Here is a 16012-nt window from a genome sequence, read left to right on the forward strand (position 1 = left end):
GCAGGGAAATGTGTGGATGCATGATTGCGTATGTGTAAGAGAGTAAAGGCTGAATGAAAGGGATGGACTACATTGCCTGTCTCTGTACCTCTTTCAACCTGCTCACTGAGCCATGTGCTCGGCCTTGTAAACTGCAGTGCTACTTGATTACTTTGTCAGTCTAGGCTTTGCTCTGTGGGGAAAAAAGAGAGACATGTCTGACAGCGGATGTCCAGCAGATAGTTGGAAGATGCTGCATCCAAATGAAGAAGAAAGAAATTACTTTCTGCTGTCCTATGAGTGAATAATGCTGCATCATCAGCCACGCTGAGTGTTCTGGTGTGCTGGAGTTTATGTGTCATATCAATCCCAACCACCAGAACCTCATCGTCATGAAGCACTTTTGTGGAGAACGCATCCCCCCCCTGCTGTGTGCATGGTTAAAACTATTCTGTGTCATCCTTATGTCTCTTTAAGAGCACCTGAGGGACCAGGAGATCATTTATTGCTCAAAGTTAAGTCTCAGTTCAGTTCTAGTAAGTTCAAGTTCAAGTAATTCAGAAAGTTATTTCAAACCCACAGAGGGAAAGAGAGACGTAGATGTTCAACTTCATTGTCAGGTTTGTATAGGGATTATGATGAAGTACATTGATCATTTTACTCCTGCATGTTCGAGCTAAATAAATAGTCGGAGTTGTTTGGCTCTGATTTCTTATTTATTGAAAGTTTTTAAAATATCTGTTTTACAATGATACATTACACTGTCTTCTGCCTGGTTAATCCAGTTAAACAGTGCCACCCCTTGGCAAAATTAAGTACTTAATGTTTGCTCACTGGACATGCTTTGTGCTCTATAAAATATTCAAGTTAATGCCTATTGACACAGCAAAACTGCAGAGAGCATGTTAAATGAATGAATAACTTCAGTAGCACCTGCTGTGAAAAAATGAAAAACAATTAAAAAAGCAATTATGAAGCAAAATCTACACAGTTGATTTGTTGAAAGAGCAGAAATGGCTACTTTACAAAAATAATCATGATACCTACAGATAGATTTGAACAGGATCACTCTAATAGTACAAAGAGTTGCTGCACTGCTGATAACACTATGATGGAAGGATTTATGCATCACTGACCACCGGATGACTTTTGTTTTCATTTAATCATAAATTTATTAACTCATAAATACAAACCCTTAGCTACCATTAGTGTGTTCAGGGTTAGATGTTGAACATGAGTTTATTGGTAGCACTTGTGTAAAAGGTACCTACTGTATGCATATGCATCTTTATATGATTCATATAAAGAGATTCATATATGAGGTTTAGTCCCATATGTACATGAACGAATTGACGTTATTCTGGTCAGCTGTACTCACAGACCAAACAATTTTTGAACTCTAGTTGAGTCATCTATTGTTATTAGCAGTTGTCATGTAGGTTTTAGTGCTAGCGCTGTGCGTGAACACCTGTTATGGTATACTGTTTCAGTGGTGCATGTCTGGATTTATCGATTGTCCCCACCATGGCCCCATTAGAAGGGGTGGATTTAGAATTTACTCACATCTTTTGACCTTATGGTTGTAATCTTCAAAGTGACTCTCACTCAGTATTTATTCAATGAACATCTACATCATACTAACCTGTGCTTGTACTTCTGAGCAGTGTGATGGAAGTCCTAAGGCCAGTGATGCTGCAGATACAGGAACATGATGAGCCATGACAGCTCCGCACTGGTGAAGCAGGGCTTGGCAAGAGCGAGGACAAACAGGAGGTGGGTGGGCAATTAATTAAGAGACATTACTGCTGCAAGAACACAGTCATAATGTTCCTGCTTTTTCAAAACTCACCACTGGGTTAGCTCCTGATTCAATATGTGACAGCTGTTTCTTTGCAAGCACATGCAGATAAGGCTGAAAGAACAGGGGTTGTGTTTAGCAGATTGTAAAGAGATATATATATATATATATAGAGAGAGAGAGAGAGAGTTACTGTCTGTCAGCTGTTAATGTATAGTCCATTTTATGATGCATGGAATATTTGATTCAGCATGGTGTATTATATTACTTGTTTGTTAAGTCTGTAAGTCATTATATAGCATGTAGTCCACATTGGGGAGTTGCAATGCAATGCAATTAGAACAAAAGTATCACATTGTGCATACAGGTGCAATAAGTGACCAAGTGTAAGAATAGCTGCTTCTCATGAAACCTCAAATTCCCCACTTTATAAATGTAGCAGATAACAATCCCACGGACAATGATTTGGATATCAGTTACAGTATTTTAACCATGACCTGCAGCGGGGTTAAGCCCTGTGCTAATGATGAAATGGTTGCAATCTCTGAGATGTCTGAACTGTGAGTCCTGCACATACAGCAGTCTCTACCAAGAGCTAAATATAGAGTGAAAAGCCCTGGTGATGTTTGATGTCTTTATTCATGACTGCAGGGCAGGAAAATAACGTATCCACATTTTGATTGATTAGCTTTACTGTGGACGATCACGACTTACATGCGACTTTGGTGCCGAATAATCAACAGAAAGGTGATTGGATGTCATTTCTACTTCGCTCTTGTGAGTCCTTTATTTTGAAAGTAAGGCGGAAAAATACGTGATGTCACAGTTGGAGGGCGGGACTTCCTCTTAACTTCCACCAATAGCGTAGTTGCTTGGTAAGATATGAAAATGGCGGCTCTCTGCAGTGAGTTCGGAGACTTGGTGCAAATTAAGAAACAGCTAATATCGGTGATATCGCTTTGCAAAGAAAGAGGACTTTTACATAGCACGAAGTGGTGAGACTGACTGGGACTAATCTCACACTGACTGCCCTTCTTTCATACATTTTGTCTCAGCAGCTAATGATAAACGTTGACGTGCTGCCTCTTAGCTAACGTTAGCTTTGCTGTTGACAAATCTCAATTTAACAGCAGCTGATTATTGATTGAATGAAATAGATATTTTCCGTCGTTGAGTAATTTCTTTAGGATCACTGTTTTTATGTTAAACAATGTTGAATAACGTCTCAAACTGAGGTGAAAAAAAAAACAATGAGTTGAAAATGATAGTGTTAACTTGGCTGTCAACACAAACATATTAGCGTTAGCTAAATGATTAATAATTTTCACTTTAACTTCTTTATTTTGAGATTTTGTTACATGCTTCCTGTGTTTACATGTTAGGGCTTCTGAGTTGGCATTGGCTTTGGACCCTCTTCCCAAAGATGAATTACCACCATCAGTCCCTTTTACTGAGGTTTGTACGCTGTCAGGGGTTAAAGGGGGAACTGGACTTCATTAGTATTCATTACATTTTACCTATAAGTCCTTGTCACTCAGCTTCCCACAACTTCTCCTTTAAGTAGCTTTAGGGCTCAGCAATAATTTATATTCTTATTTGATTATAATTCTCTTTCTTCCCCCTTTCATCATTCTTCTGTCACTTGAGCTGTGGCATGTGAAACTATCCTTCTTTCAGACATGTTGTCTTAGCATCTAATGATAAACATTGATGTGCTGGCACAGAGCGGGACACTTGCCAGTAGAAACACAGTGGAAATTTGTCTGTAGCAGAAGAAATATGTATATGTGTAAATATATATATGCCATTTAGGAAGATGCACAAGACTTGGATGCTCTCACACTTGCAAAGGCCTACTTTGACCTGAAAGAGTATGATCGTGCTGCCTACTTTCTGAAAGGCTGCTGCAGTCAGAAGGCATATTTCCTCTATATGTATTCTCGCTATCTGGTAAGATTCTATAAATATTCTTAAATCCTTGATTTATTTAATTTCAGGATTCACATTTTGATCAAATTAAAAGTGAAATATTTTGAAAATAAACTTTTTTTTCCAGTCGGGTGAAAAAAAGAAGGACGATGAGACTGTGGATAGCCTGGGTGAGCACTTGACTGTTTGGATCAGTAATGGAGAAGGGAATGTACTTTTTTCCAAAATTGAACTTTTAAATATTTTCTATGTGGTTCTAGGTCCTCTGGAAAAAGGTCAGGTGCGGAATGAAGCTTTGCGAGAACTGAGAGTTGAACTTAGTAAGAAGCACACGGCAGGCGAGTTGGACGGCTTCACCCTCTATCTGTAAGAACATTTCCTCCAAATTGTGCACACGTTCCCCAGGTTGTGCAGAGAAATAGAGTGGACAGTGCTTATAAATAAAATATAAAACTGTGTGTATGTTAAGTGTGCGTATGTGTTTGGACACACAGGTATGGGGTGGTGCTACGAAAACAGGATCTGTTGAAAGAAGCTGTGGATGTGTTTGTCGAGGCAATTCACGCACTTCCTCTTCACTGGGGAGCCTGGCTGGAGCTTAGTAACCTTGTTACCAACATCGAAATGGTAACTACCTTTGTAATTTTATACACAAATTGTAGATAGCGAGAAGTGAGGTGGAAAAAAAAAAAAAAAGGACGTGTAATGACGGAGAGAAGCTTGAATGGGCTAAATCAATTTATTATTACAACCATTTATCTTGGTCTCTTCTCCTTAGCTGAAGTCGCTGTCTCTGCCAGACTGCTGGGTTAAAGACTTCTTCATGGCCCACATGTACACAGAGCTGCAGATGATTAAAGAAGCATTGCAGAAATACCAGAGCCTCATTGAAGCCGGCTTTTCCAAGAGCACATACATCATCTCACAGATTGCTGTGGCCTACCACAACATCAGAGGTTTGTTTTCCGCATTTTCAATGATAATTTACAGAAGAATGTTATAAGATCAGGTTTGGTCTCACAACACTTTCATTTCATTTCAGATATTGACCAAGCGTTGGCTCTCTTTAATGAGTTGAGAGACCAGGATCCATATCGCATTGACAACATGGATACATTCTCCAACCTGCTCTATGTTAAGGTGAGTGGACAGATTGTAATGTGATCTATAATTGATTGGCATAAACGTTCGCTTTCAAATGTTTCACAGGGAGGTTAGAAATGTAAGTATGTCAATCAGAAGGAATAAAGTGCACTGCACAGGAGCACTAAAGTGGGACAAGTGGTGTACTATATCATCTTGATGTTTTCATTTAAACAATGGATGATGTAGAAGAGATTAAAGACCTATTAAAAAGTCAAGATTGAATTGAATTGTTTTTGTTTCTGTTGTTTGTTCGTGTGAATGCCTCCACAGAGCATGAAACCAGAGCTGAGTTACTTGGCCCACAACCTTGTGGAGATTGACAAGTACAGAGTGGAGACATGCTGTGTTATTGGTAAGTGTTGGTAAAGCAGATCTGCTCTTCATTATTTCTGTTAATTACAAAAATACAAAATGTTTACTGGTTATAGCTTTACAGTTGTTTTGACCTGTAGCATTAAAAAAAAAAAATGTTTATAAGTAATAATCATGTGTCTCGTCCACAGGTAACTATTACAGTTTACGCTCTCAGCATGAGAAGGCAGCTTTATACTTCCAGCGAGCCCTCAAACTCAACCCTCGCTGCCTCGGTGCCTGGACTCTAATGGGCCACGAATACATGGAAATGAAGAACACTTCGGCTGCTATCCAAGCCTACAGGTCAGACTGAGGCTATAGAGCATGTAAAACAAAACCTGCATGTTTGGTCAATACTTGATCGCAATATCTCGTTCACTGTATGAATGATGTAGTTTTATCTACTGGTTTACTTACACAGCAGCGTGGAGAATGCAAGCAGCTGTATTGGTATAGTGACTTTTGTGTTCTCTTGTTTTTTCCAGGCATGCCATCGAAGTGAACAAGCGAGACTACCGTGCCTGGTATGGTTTAGGTCAGACCTATGAAATCCTGAAGATGCCCTTTTACTGTTTGTATTATTATCGGAAGGCTCATCAGCTCAGGTATGAATTTATGTTAAGATTTGAAATAAAAATGAATTAAATATGTTGAAAAGAACCAAAAACCAAATGATTATTATTTATTTTAATCTATTGTGATGTACTTCTTTAGGCCCAATGATTCACGCATGTTGGTTGCACTGGGTGAAACCTATGAAAAACTGTCACAGCAAGTGGAAGCAAAAAAGGTACATATGTTAGAGCAGTTCATAATTTAGGGTTTATGTAAACCTGTATTGTATGTATGTAAAACCTGTATTTCCTAAGGTTTCCTGCACTTTGTTCTATTTAGACCTTAACACATTTTAAATTTGTCTAGTGTTACTGGAGGGCGTACTCTGTTGGAGACGTAGAGAAAATGGCTTTACTCAAGCTGGCGAAGTAAGTGGATCCAAACACATCAAATAAAGTTTACATCACATTTTTTTGTAATGCTAAGCAGAGAATGAAGATATGACCTGCAATGTTTCTGTCTGAATTCTTCTTTTTTCGATTGTTAGGCTCCACGAACAGCTGAATGAGTCTGATGATGCTGCCCAGTGTTACATGCTCTACATCCAAGACATTTTCTCTTGTGGGGTAAGCATTTCAAATATGTATGCACATTTTTTTGGCTATCAGTTGTTCAGCACTCATAAATCTGCACGTGTTCACATACTTGTGAACCAAGCCATGTGCATTCATTTACATCAACTGTGTCAAATAATGTCCTCATTATCACAGGAACAACTGGAGCATGCTGAGGTGAGCACAGCCTTGCGCTACCTGGGTCAGTACTACTTCAAGAACAAGCTCTACCATGAGGCGTCCCTCTGTGCTCAACGCTGTTGTGACTACAATGATGTAAGTGTTCAAGTGGTGAGTGTGATAGTGTTGAAGTAGAAGTGAAACACTAACTGGTGTTTGGTCACTCTGTCTGTAGGCTCGTGAAGAGGGAAAGGCTCTGCTAAGGCAGATCTCTCAGGTCAGAGATCAGATTGAGACGCCGTCTGCAGATCTGTTTGCTCCACTCTCAAACAACAACACTCCAGTCAGACGGGTTTCTCCTCTGAACCTTATCTCCTTTACACCCTGACACCACCTTGCCATTCACTGGCTCTAAAAATGGACAATTTGCGTACTCTGTGAAATGAAACTTACTGGGGGCTTGATAGACTTTGATTAAAGACCATGTTTGTGTTAATGACATTAAAACTGCCTTTATATGTAAAGTTTGCCAACGTGCTTATTTTTTGTTCAGCTGAAATAAGTTTGTTGTTGCAAATGTAGAAACAAAGTTCTTGTGGTCTCACTCTGATTTACATACAGTGAAATCTTCTTGAACTGTTTACACATATACACAGTGGGGAGAGCAATGCAGACCTGCAGTCATGAGTCATGTATCAACAATGCTGTATACCAAGTATATAAGAACCCTTTAATTTGAATTTTGTTTTATTAAATGTAGATATTAGTAAAGTGAGAAAACCTAATTTAGTAGTAAGTACTCTAAACAATGTTTTCAAAGATTTTATTGTGGAAAACAAAAATACTTACAGCAAAGACAGTAGAGTTGTAGCTGAACATACACTCATGCACTGCTAGTATACAGTACATAACAGTGAGCAGCTTCACTGCTCAAGGGCACCTTTAATTCCCTTAATAGAACACCACAACCCCATGGAAAGCATTAACTGTTATACTGGCATGAATATAACTGTATTTGGCATAACAGTGAGTTAACTGCACTGCACAAGTGAAGATATATAAAAAATATAAAATAGTATAAAGTTACTAGCAATTATAACTTTGTTTTTTGCATAATATCAACACACACAAGCTTAAGCTCTAAACAGCTCAGTACTTCCCCCTGAGACTACGGGCGCTGGGGAGAGGGCTGGGAGGTGGAGACTGCTGGCGAGACCGCAGGACCCGTGAGTAGGGGGTAATGTTTGCTTCTTCAACAGCACGAGTGTTGTATTTACGAGTTGGGGTGCGTGTTGGGAAGAGAGAGTGGAAGAGGGGCCGTTTCTGTGGAGGCCGGTTTTCAGTGTCACTTGCTGCGGCAGCTGCACACCCCCTTTTCTTACAGAAACCTGGGGTGGTGGAGGCAGCAAAGCCAGAGGGGGGAAGCTGGAGCCGAGGGGCCTCTGTCTGGGCGAGGGTCTCGGCTTTCCGCCTTAAATCGGCTTTGATCAGCGTCAGGCTATTCTGGAGCTCCAGAAGGATCTGGTCCTAAGAAGAAGTCAGTCAACAGCGTTAGACGAGAGGTGGGAGATTAGGTGACAAGTAGAAAGTGAGAATGCAGCTTCCGATCATGCGTTTCCACTAATCATGTGGTGCAGATGTTAGAAACCTAGATTTAGTTTAAAAGCTCGCTGTGCATCAATATTGTTAGTGAAGAAAGGAGAGAGAAAAAATACAAAGTCAGTTTAAACTGAGTTTCACAACAGATGCTACTTTGAAATATTATCTATAGTTAAAGCATCTGGAATTAGCAAAGACAGAACTGATTTTAATAAACTGACAAATCTCAAAAAAAAGGCTTAATTTGAGTTTATAATAATAATAATCAGTGTATAAAATTATAAAAATTACACAGTAATCTTAGTATTCCACTACACAGCTGTGGCTGTACCTGTTTAGATAGTGTTTCATCTGCAGCTGTCAACGCCTGGCGCAGCCGCTCCCCTCCTGTGTTGCGACAGCAGGCTCGCTCGCCAGACTGCAGGTCCACCCCGAGTCTCTGTATATCCAGACGTAGTTGACGCAGGTTCTGTTCGAGGGAAGAAAAAAAAAAAGGCAATGTTAGACTGACACCAGAGAGACTCTGAAGCAGCAAAAACAATGGTGCAGTTGTTATGACACATGAGTAAACTGACCCGTTGACCTTCCTCTATCTTGCGGTCGACAGCACTGGTGATGGTGCCTGTTGGTCCTGGGAGTTCCAGCTGAATCTTCAGCTTTGTCAGCTCTGAGAAGACAAAAACAGAAAAGTTAAATCTCATAACCAGTACTCCAACAAATAATCAGAGCAATGTTTCACTGAGACTGCACCTTGTGTCTTTGTAAGCAGCTCAGCGCGGCACTGGTCGAGTTCAGCACGCAATCTACAAAGATCTGTCCCAGTGAGGCGCTCAGAACGTCTAAGTCCCTCAGTATTAGCCTTTGGTGCGGGTGTGGGGACAGATTGGGTGTCAAGGGCAGCAGACAAAGCTTCAATCTCCTGATCCCGCTCCTTAAATGAAAATTTATAACACAGAGATTCAAATATCTTCAAACAGATAAAGCAACAGTATTACAACATGTGAATACCAGATGCATTGCATAATACATAATGCCAGTGAGTATATTGTACAGGTTGTATGTGTACTGGAACCACATCATTCATCAACACTCACCAACAGCTCCTGGCTGTAGAATTTCTTCAAATGCTTCTGTAGGTTACTTATCCTGTCCTCACACCTCTCTTCGACTAGAGCCCTCTCTGCCTCCAAGGTCTCGCTATAATGTACAAGACATCAGATCTCCTCAGTAAGGCCAATATTTTCATGTTGTAACCACAGACTGAACTTTTTTTTGTTTTTTAATCTTTGCATTAAGAACACAAATCAATCAAATATAAATGATTGAGAGTCTTTTCAAATCTCTCACTAAACCATCAATGACAGTAATATTGCTAATTGCTGGGATGTTGCTATTAAAAAGGTATCCCTCTGGTATTAAGTTTTAAACAAAATATACACCGATTCACACACCTAAAGCCATCTTGCATCCTTGTGATGACCTCCATCATCTCCGAGACCACCTGCTCTCTCACGTTTGCCTCAAGAACCTCTTTCTCTTCCCGCTGACGCTGCACCTCTCTCTTCAGGACATCGATGGCTTTAAGCAAAGCCTAGAATAAAGCAATAGTTGAGAACACTGCACGAGTGAAACATCGGAAATCCTCCAAAAAAACCCCCAAAACATTAACATATGAAACAGAAAATGTTACCTCGGAATTTAACATCGTGATGTCTTCATCTTCGACATCACTCTCATCCTCTTCCTCTTCCAGCACTGTGCTTTCATTACCATTTTCTGTTGGTTCGCGGAGTAGAGACAGGATGTAGGCCACTCTGGTCTTTGTGGATGGTCCATGGACCAGCTGAAACAAATGCAGCGATATTTTATTCCCTTATCTGTGTGCTTGTCCCTAAATGAGGCATTCAAATGGATGAAAATCACAGAAGTTAAATGTAGAAGAATGCATCCTACCTGAGTAGCAATAGCAGAGAATTTAAGGGCCTGGAGTGTCTCATCATAGATTGAGGCACATGGATTGATGTTGACCACCATACTAGAGGTTCCCCGGCCACAGAAAAAACCCTGCAGCACCCGGGTGAGTTTACTATCCCTGAAGGGCACCACTTGAGGGGGTCGTGATCTACGGAAATAGATATATTTTTTTTTAAACAAAGCTCTTTCCTAAAGAGCACCTCCTAAGACTTTATAATTAAAAAGAAAAACACCTACTCTTGCAAGATGGTTTCATTTTTAAACATATTTATTAGACATACAGTATATCACTATATATTAATCCAGAGTTTTGTACATTCAGTTACACTTGAACACCTACTTGTTGTTCTGGTTGTGCCTCAGAGAAGCAATACAGCGGCCCAGTGTCAAGAGGGAGGTGTTGATGTTGTTGGCCTCTTTCATCCTCTCACCATTACGCTGCTCTTTAGAGCGTTCAGATCCAGCCAGATCACACACAGTCAGTCTGACAAAGACAAGACACAGCACTGTTATAACTCAACTCATGAATTCAAACTCAAATGTGGAATAGGTAGCAGTATGTTCCCTTACTCGCTGATGTGCATGGCCTGGCCTGAATCTGCCTGTGGGGGGATGTGCAGGACTCGGATGGAGAAGATGCTGTGGCTGAGTAAGTAATAAATGCAAGATTAGAGATGCAAAGTGCTAGATTTTAAAAGCCATAAGGTTTTATGTGGTCCTACCTGCGGCTGGAGTTTTGGTTGAGGTGAGTGCTGGCGAAGCTCTGGTTACGACGTCCAGCCTTAAGAATCTTCCAAGCTTCCTCAGCAGTGCGAACCTGGATCCAGGTGAGTTCTGATGACAAGTTGCAAGAAGCACATCAGTGCAACATGAACAACAAAACATGTTTTATGTGTGCAAACAATGAAAGAAGATTAAAAAAACGGTACTGTTGAATTCTTTATAAAGACTATTGTGAATAAATCAGTCTTACCTTTCACATAAGTGTTGCCCAGCTTGTCTTCACTAAGCCGCATTGTGGCTCTCTTCCTGGGCTGCATAGAGGGTGAAGCATCCAACAGGTCATAAAGGAACTCATTGTAGATCTCATAAAAGGACACCCAGATAGAGAATTGCACGCCTTCCTCCAGGTCGTCCCCCGAGCTGTGTGAAAGGCTGTCTGGCTCCAGACAAACGCTGTCAGTGTCTGCAGAGAGAGATGTAAAAACTGCATTTATTTTCAAACATATCTAAATGTTCTCGACAGGAAGACGACGGGGTTCGTGGTGATGGAAAAGGAGGATTACTCTTTTGCTGCATGTATACTAGGATTACTGATTACTGGAGAAACCTGGTCTCCCTCAGTAACCAAGTCAAACTTGAGTCCATATCAAAGCACTGACTAATGACTGGTCATATGAGTTCACACAGTGTTTTGAAGTGAGATCCAGGGGGCGCTACTGAGCAGACCTGATTTTTATTACATTCAATACGCCCCCTGTTGATTAGTCTTGGGTCTGCATTGGTCGATACCAGCAGACAGTCTTCAAGAAGGGACAGAGCAGACTGTCCTTCCTTAAGATGCTTTATTTCTTTATGTGCAGGCTACTAAAGATCTTCTATCAGACTGTAACGGTGAGTGCACTGTTCTTTAGAGTTGTTTTAGGGAGGTGGCATTGAAGATGGCGAGGCCAACACACTGAACAAGCTGATCAGGAAGAATGGACTGGAACTGGACAGTCTATAGTAGCCATATCTGTGCCATCCATAACAATCCCTTTCACCTGCTCTATAATTACCTGTTGCTGATGCCATCAACTGTGGCAAACTCATTCTACTTAAAAGCAAAAGAGAACTTCAGGCCATCATTTGTGCCCCCCTGATATAAGACAAGATCCTTTTCCCCCATCTTCCTAAAACCCAATTGCATGAAAACACCCAGTGGAGAGGGTCCAGAGCTTGGACTAAATCCCTTCTCTCTATTAAATCAGTACTGGGTGTAGACTGCCTGGTCTAAGACAAAGTCACTTTCACTAAAGAAATAAGGATTCAGCAGGCAACACAGCGAGGTCAGCCGACTGCCTGGTTTAACTAAATGACCAAGTTTTTCCATCAATGGATTTTTTTCTTCCATGATGGCATGGGCATATTTTAAGATAACAGTGTCAGGATTTATCAGCTTGAAATTCTGAAAGAGAGGTTTAGGGAGCATGACACACCAACTTGAAGTCGACCTACTGTTAATTATTCATCTGTTTTGCCCTTGGCAGCACAGAATTGAATAACTGAACTGCTAGAAGCTTTCACAGCTGTAGAAACTATTATTTTCTTTTTAATAGTGCATTTTTCTTATGTTTTTTTTCTTTGTATTTTATGGAGCCTTCTTTGCTCCTTCAGATTTAATATCTGAGGGAGCTGATGTATGTCAGATATGACCAGGGAGAGGCAGACATGTGAGATTTTGCAGAAAGGTTGCCCCTGACCCTGAAGATAACAGAAAGGGAGTGGTAAATAGTTGTGTTACAGGTAGGTCTCTGTTCATCTGCTAAAGCCTCTTATGAGAGTGTTGTGCTCTATAACTCTCTCTTCATTTGTTTAACATTAAACATTTATATATTTTATTTTATAATAAAAACACTTAAAAGGGAACCTTGATAGAAATTCTGTTTATTTCAGTTGTTTTATTAGCTTTAAATGCAAACTATTTTTCTTCTATTGAATATGACTATTTCCCTCTTTTACTTCAAGTAAACAGTTGGTACTGTCGGTTCTTCTTTGCTTGTCACTGTTCTGCTCCAATACCTGAATTTCCCTCTTGTGGATCCATTAAGAGTTATTTGTACGGTGTGTATGGAGTGAAACAGTCAGCAAACAAAAGCTGTGTCAATTTAGACTGACTCACCTTCCAGCTGGCTGGTAAAGTTACTTGTAGAGGAGAGTCCTCCAACACCGCTGTCCCAGATTGTAGTGGTGCCTCCTCGACGAGAAGTCGTGTTCTCATCCTGTAACACACAAGAGCCCAAATATGAAATCTCTTTGATAAAAATTACATTGATATTATAGTAGAGTAGTTGTGTTTTTTGCTGAGTAACACACTTATGTAACAAATGTGAGAGGTTATATTTGGCACAAAGATTGTATATAGACAATGTATTTCAGAAAGTCATTATTGCTCAATTTTAGTTTAGTGGAACTTGAATTGGAGGCTAGTTGTATCTATGGCCCAGTTCAAGATGGGTGGGAAATAACACTTTGCAGTGACAGAAAACAAGGTTAAAAAATTCAAAAGTATATTCTCAACTTATATTGAGCAAAAAGGAGATAGAAGGTGCATGGGACATTCTTTTTTTCTTTCAAAAGAATTCGTCTTCTGTTTACCTCTTTGAGTAACGAGTTTCTGCGGATTTCCTCCACCTTGACCTCATTGGGTTCAAGCTTTCTTACATCCTGATACATCACAGGCTTCAGGTCCATGGCACTATAGATACGACCCTGAAGTTTCCTGAACAGAGACACTAAGGCCCGTGGCAGGAGGCCTGCCTCACGACCACAGCCTGCACGACAAAGTAAGACATGTAATGGACCGACTTAGTGTTAAAAGTGATTAGCTCTAAAAAACAAAACATTTAAAAAAGCTGCAAACACAACGCACCCCAAGCTAATACTGGCGAGTATCCAAGTATCATCAGAAGAAGAAAATCTTACCCTGGATGGTGTAAGTCTTTCCAGAATTGGTGACACCATAAGTGTAGAGGAGTCCGTTTTCTCCTCTGAGCACATCTTTCACCATATTCTTCATTGTGCACTCATAAAACTGCTGCTGCGTGGTCTCTGGTCCAAAGATCTACGAATGATGGATAATGTAAGAAATAATAATAGATAATGCTATTCACACCCATCAACCCTTGCCTAACATATTACATAAACTATGAATAAATTGGATAAATGAAATATTGTTCCTTTCCATTTAGGTCACCACTACTAAGAATCTGTATGAATTCAGTTTGAAACCAATTTTACCTCGTGTGGAAATATATTTTACATTGTGCACTAATGTACCTTAGAGAAGCTGAACTTGTGCATGCTCTGGGTAATGCCCCTCTCTGCTGTCCTCATGTTCTGAGACTCTTTTGGAGCTTTGAGTAACAGAGTCTCTTCATCCTGTACAGCCACACATCCCTGAAAGGAGAGCGAGCATAGTCTACGCTGAAGACATGTACTAAAAGCAGTGCGTGCACTTTATATAGTTTATTAAGAGCTGTCAATCCAGCCATAAATACACATGTAGAATAACTGCATATGAATGATGAATATCTGAATTATACCATCCCGCAGTATTACCTGTTCTTCTCCTTTCTGTCTCTCCACCTCAGAAAGTGGCCGGACGCGGAGATAAACTTTTACCCTCTCAGTATTTCCTTCACCACCACTTCCTTGTCTCACCAATCCAGATTTCACTGCTAGCTTCTATAAAGATAAAACATTTTTAATAGTTTCTTGCTAATGTGCAGTTAAGTCATTACTTTCACCTAGTTGTACTAAAAATTAACAACTAGGTTTCATGTGCCCATTGAACACATTAATAATGCCAAGAAAGTAGTCAAGAAGACACAAGTCAGCATAAAACAAAAACTTAGTTTAATTTAGAAAAAAATTTATACAAGGTTCTAAAAATTGAATCTATGGTAAGAAGTGAAATTAACATCTTGCGATCATCAAAATACACATAAAATATTTTGTAAGCTTTGTTTACAGTGAAAACATCACAAAGCTTTCTTTTGTCTCACCGGTCCTGTGACGGCTGGCCGGTTGTCCAGGCCAGGGGAAATGACAGAGATCTCAGGCAGGCGAGGTCTGGCCAGGCCTCCATGTTCTGCTGCTGTAGACTCAAACACAGCCATCTCCTCCTCCTCATCAGAGGGGCATCCATAGGGGGAAGACAAAGACATCGCCATGCTCACCTGTGACAAGAAGACATTTAGGCAAATGTAGCAGATAATAACACAATTAATTAATCATTTTTTATTTTTTGTGCTCATTAAGCCCCATCTCAAGTGCTAATAACGTAATGTATTATAAATAAATGTGTATACCAAAGTATCACTGAAGAACTCAGTCAGGTACTGTGGTGTCTACATATTTGATATTACACAGTCCTCAGACAGTAGATCACTATTGAGAGGATTAATTCAAATAAGGGTGTGTCATAAGGGAAGCGGGGAAAACACAGAAACTACCTGAAAGTGCTCTTCAAAACCAAGTAGTTCCCGTTAGGGAAGACAAACAGGAAAATTAGTTTTCCCAAGCTATACCCGACCTGACAAGTTTCGCAACTGAAATCAGTACAACAGTTAATATATTCTAATAAGATCCACATTTGTTTCCATGAGAGGAAATTTGAGTATAACAGCAGCAGAAGGGAAGATACAGACAGTACCAACATTTTACATACTGTATATCCTCGGTGCATGTAAAGAAACAACACTAGAACTACGAACGGGTTATTCTACTGCACAGTAACTAAACTCACATATAATTGTTAACATAAGATAACTAGCAATGCATGAATGTACACGGTTAACGTTATTCATGAACGTAAACACGAGTGTTTGATTTTTGTTTAGTCTTGCGGTCACTAAAATCTGCTACATGCATTAAAATAAGTCTTTAATTTAACATTTGTAACTGCGTCAACGTAACGTCTTTTGTTGTTTACGTCGAAAGAAACACATTTTACTCAAAGGTTAATGTACCTACCTCAAAGGTGGAAAGGATAACGAGCGACTGATTTGCTAAACCTAAAGACACTGAATTAACTTCCAAAACTCTTGACTAAGAGTAAGGATACTGGGTTAAAACGTCATTAAATCTACTAAATTATCCGGTTATTGCTTCTTCCATGTGTCGACGCACTGAACCTCAGCTGACTTGTTTCACTCGACTCCGTTTGGTTTTTGAACAATGC

General features: G+C 40.0%; 2 protein-coding genes across 3 annotated transcripts; one reads left to right on the top strand and one right to left on the bottom strand.

Moving 5' to 3' along the window:
* Positions 1-2657: 2657 nt before the first annotated feature.
* Positions 2658-7019, top strand: cdc23 (CDC23 (cell division cycle 23, yeast, homolog)). Of its 2 annotated transcripts, XM_026370012.1 has the most exons (16): positions 2658-2772; positions 3160-3232; positions 3590-3727; positions 3834-3876; positions 3967-4072; positions 4201-4333; positions 4485-4662; positions 4749-4846; positions 5123-5204; positions 5356-5509; positions 5692-5811; positions 5921-5996; positions 6128-6189; positions 6309-6387; positions 6532-6651; positions 6731-7019. In XM_026370012.1, the coding sequence occupies exons 1-16, from the start codon at positions 2660-2662 to the stop codon at positions 6881-6883; spliced, it is 1728 nt and encodes a 575-aa protein (XP_026225797.1). In that variant the 5' UTR covers positions 2658-2659; the 3' UTR covers positions 6884-7019. The 2 variants fall into 2 exon arrangements, 1 of the variants encoding a protein (XP_026225797.1); XR_003299529.1 differs by lacking the exon at positions 6731-7019 and having other exon boundaries at positions 5921-5995; positions 6126-6189; positions 6532-6650.
* A 310-nt stretch (positions 7020-7329) lies between these two features.
* Positions 7330-16001, bottom strand: kif20a (kinesin family member 20A). The gene is made up of 19 exons (XM_026371911.1): positions 15805-16001; positions 14835-15008; positions 14389-14514; positions 14107-14226; positions 13753-13891; positions 13426-13601; positions 12950-13049; positions 11042-11254; positions 10791-10902; positions 10639-10713; positions 10409-10552; positions 10048-10216; positions 9785-9937; positions 9546-9685; positions 9189-9291; positions 8845-9025; positions 8670-8761; positions 8426-8563; positions 7330-8022 (listed from the first exon to the last, which is right to left on the bottom strand). Exons 2-19 carry the CDS (start codon positions 15000-15002, stop codon positions 7645-7647), a joined length of 2727 nt encoding a protein of 908 aa, XP_026227696.1. The 5' UTR covers positions 15003-15008; positions 15805-16001; the 3' UTR covers positions 7330-7644.
* Positions 16002-16012: the final 11 nt, after the last annotated feature.

Source organism: Anabas testudineus, chromosome 14 (assembly GCF_900324465.2).
Source record: "Anabas testudineus chromosome 14, fAnaTes1.2, whole genome shotgun sequence".
NCBI classification, from domain to species: domain Eukaryota; kingdom Metazoa; phylum Chordata; class Actinopteri; order Anabantiformes; family Anabantidae; genus Anabas; species Anabas testudineus.

What these genes read in the sequence shown, in the direction of transcription:
- cdc23 (XM_026370012.1), top strand. Translation starts at nt 2,660, where the DNA reads ATGAAAATGGCGGCTCTCTGCAGTGAGTTCGGAGACTTGGTGCAAATT. An exon ending in GACGGCTTCACCCTCTATCT is followed by an intron (nt 4,073 to 4,200) that starts GTAAGAACATTT and finishes TTGGACACACAG; the next exon opens with GTATGGGGTGGTGCTACGAA. An exon ending in GCTTTACTCAAGCTGGCGAA is followed by an intron (nt 6,190 to 6,308) that starts GTAAGTGGATCC and finishes TTCGATTGTTAG; the next exon opens with GCTCCACGAACAGCTGAATG.
- kif20a (XM_026371911.1), bottom strand. Translation starts at nt 15,002, where the DNA reads ATGGCGATGTCTTTGTCTTCCCCCTATGGATGCCCCTCTGATGAGGAG. An exon ending in GGGCAACACTTATGTGAAAG is followed by an intron (nt 10,903 to 11,041) that starts GTAAGACTGATT and finishes ACTTGTCATCAG; the next exon opens with AACTCACCTGGATCCAGGTT. An exon ending in AGGCACAACCAGAACAACAA is followed by an intron (nt 10,217 to 10,408) that starts GTAGGTGTTCAA and finishes CTATTTCCGTAG; the next exon opens with ATCACGACCCCCTCAAGTGG.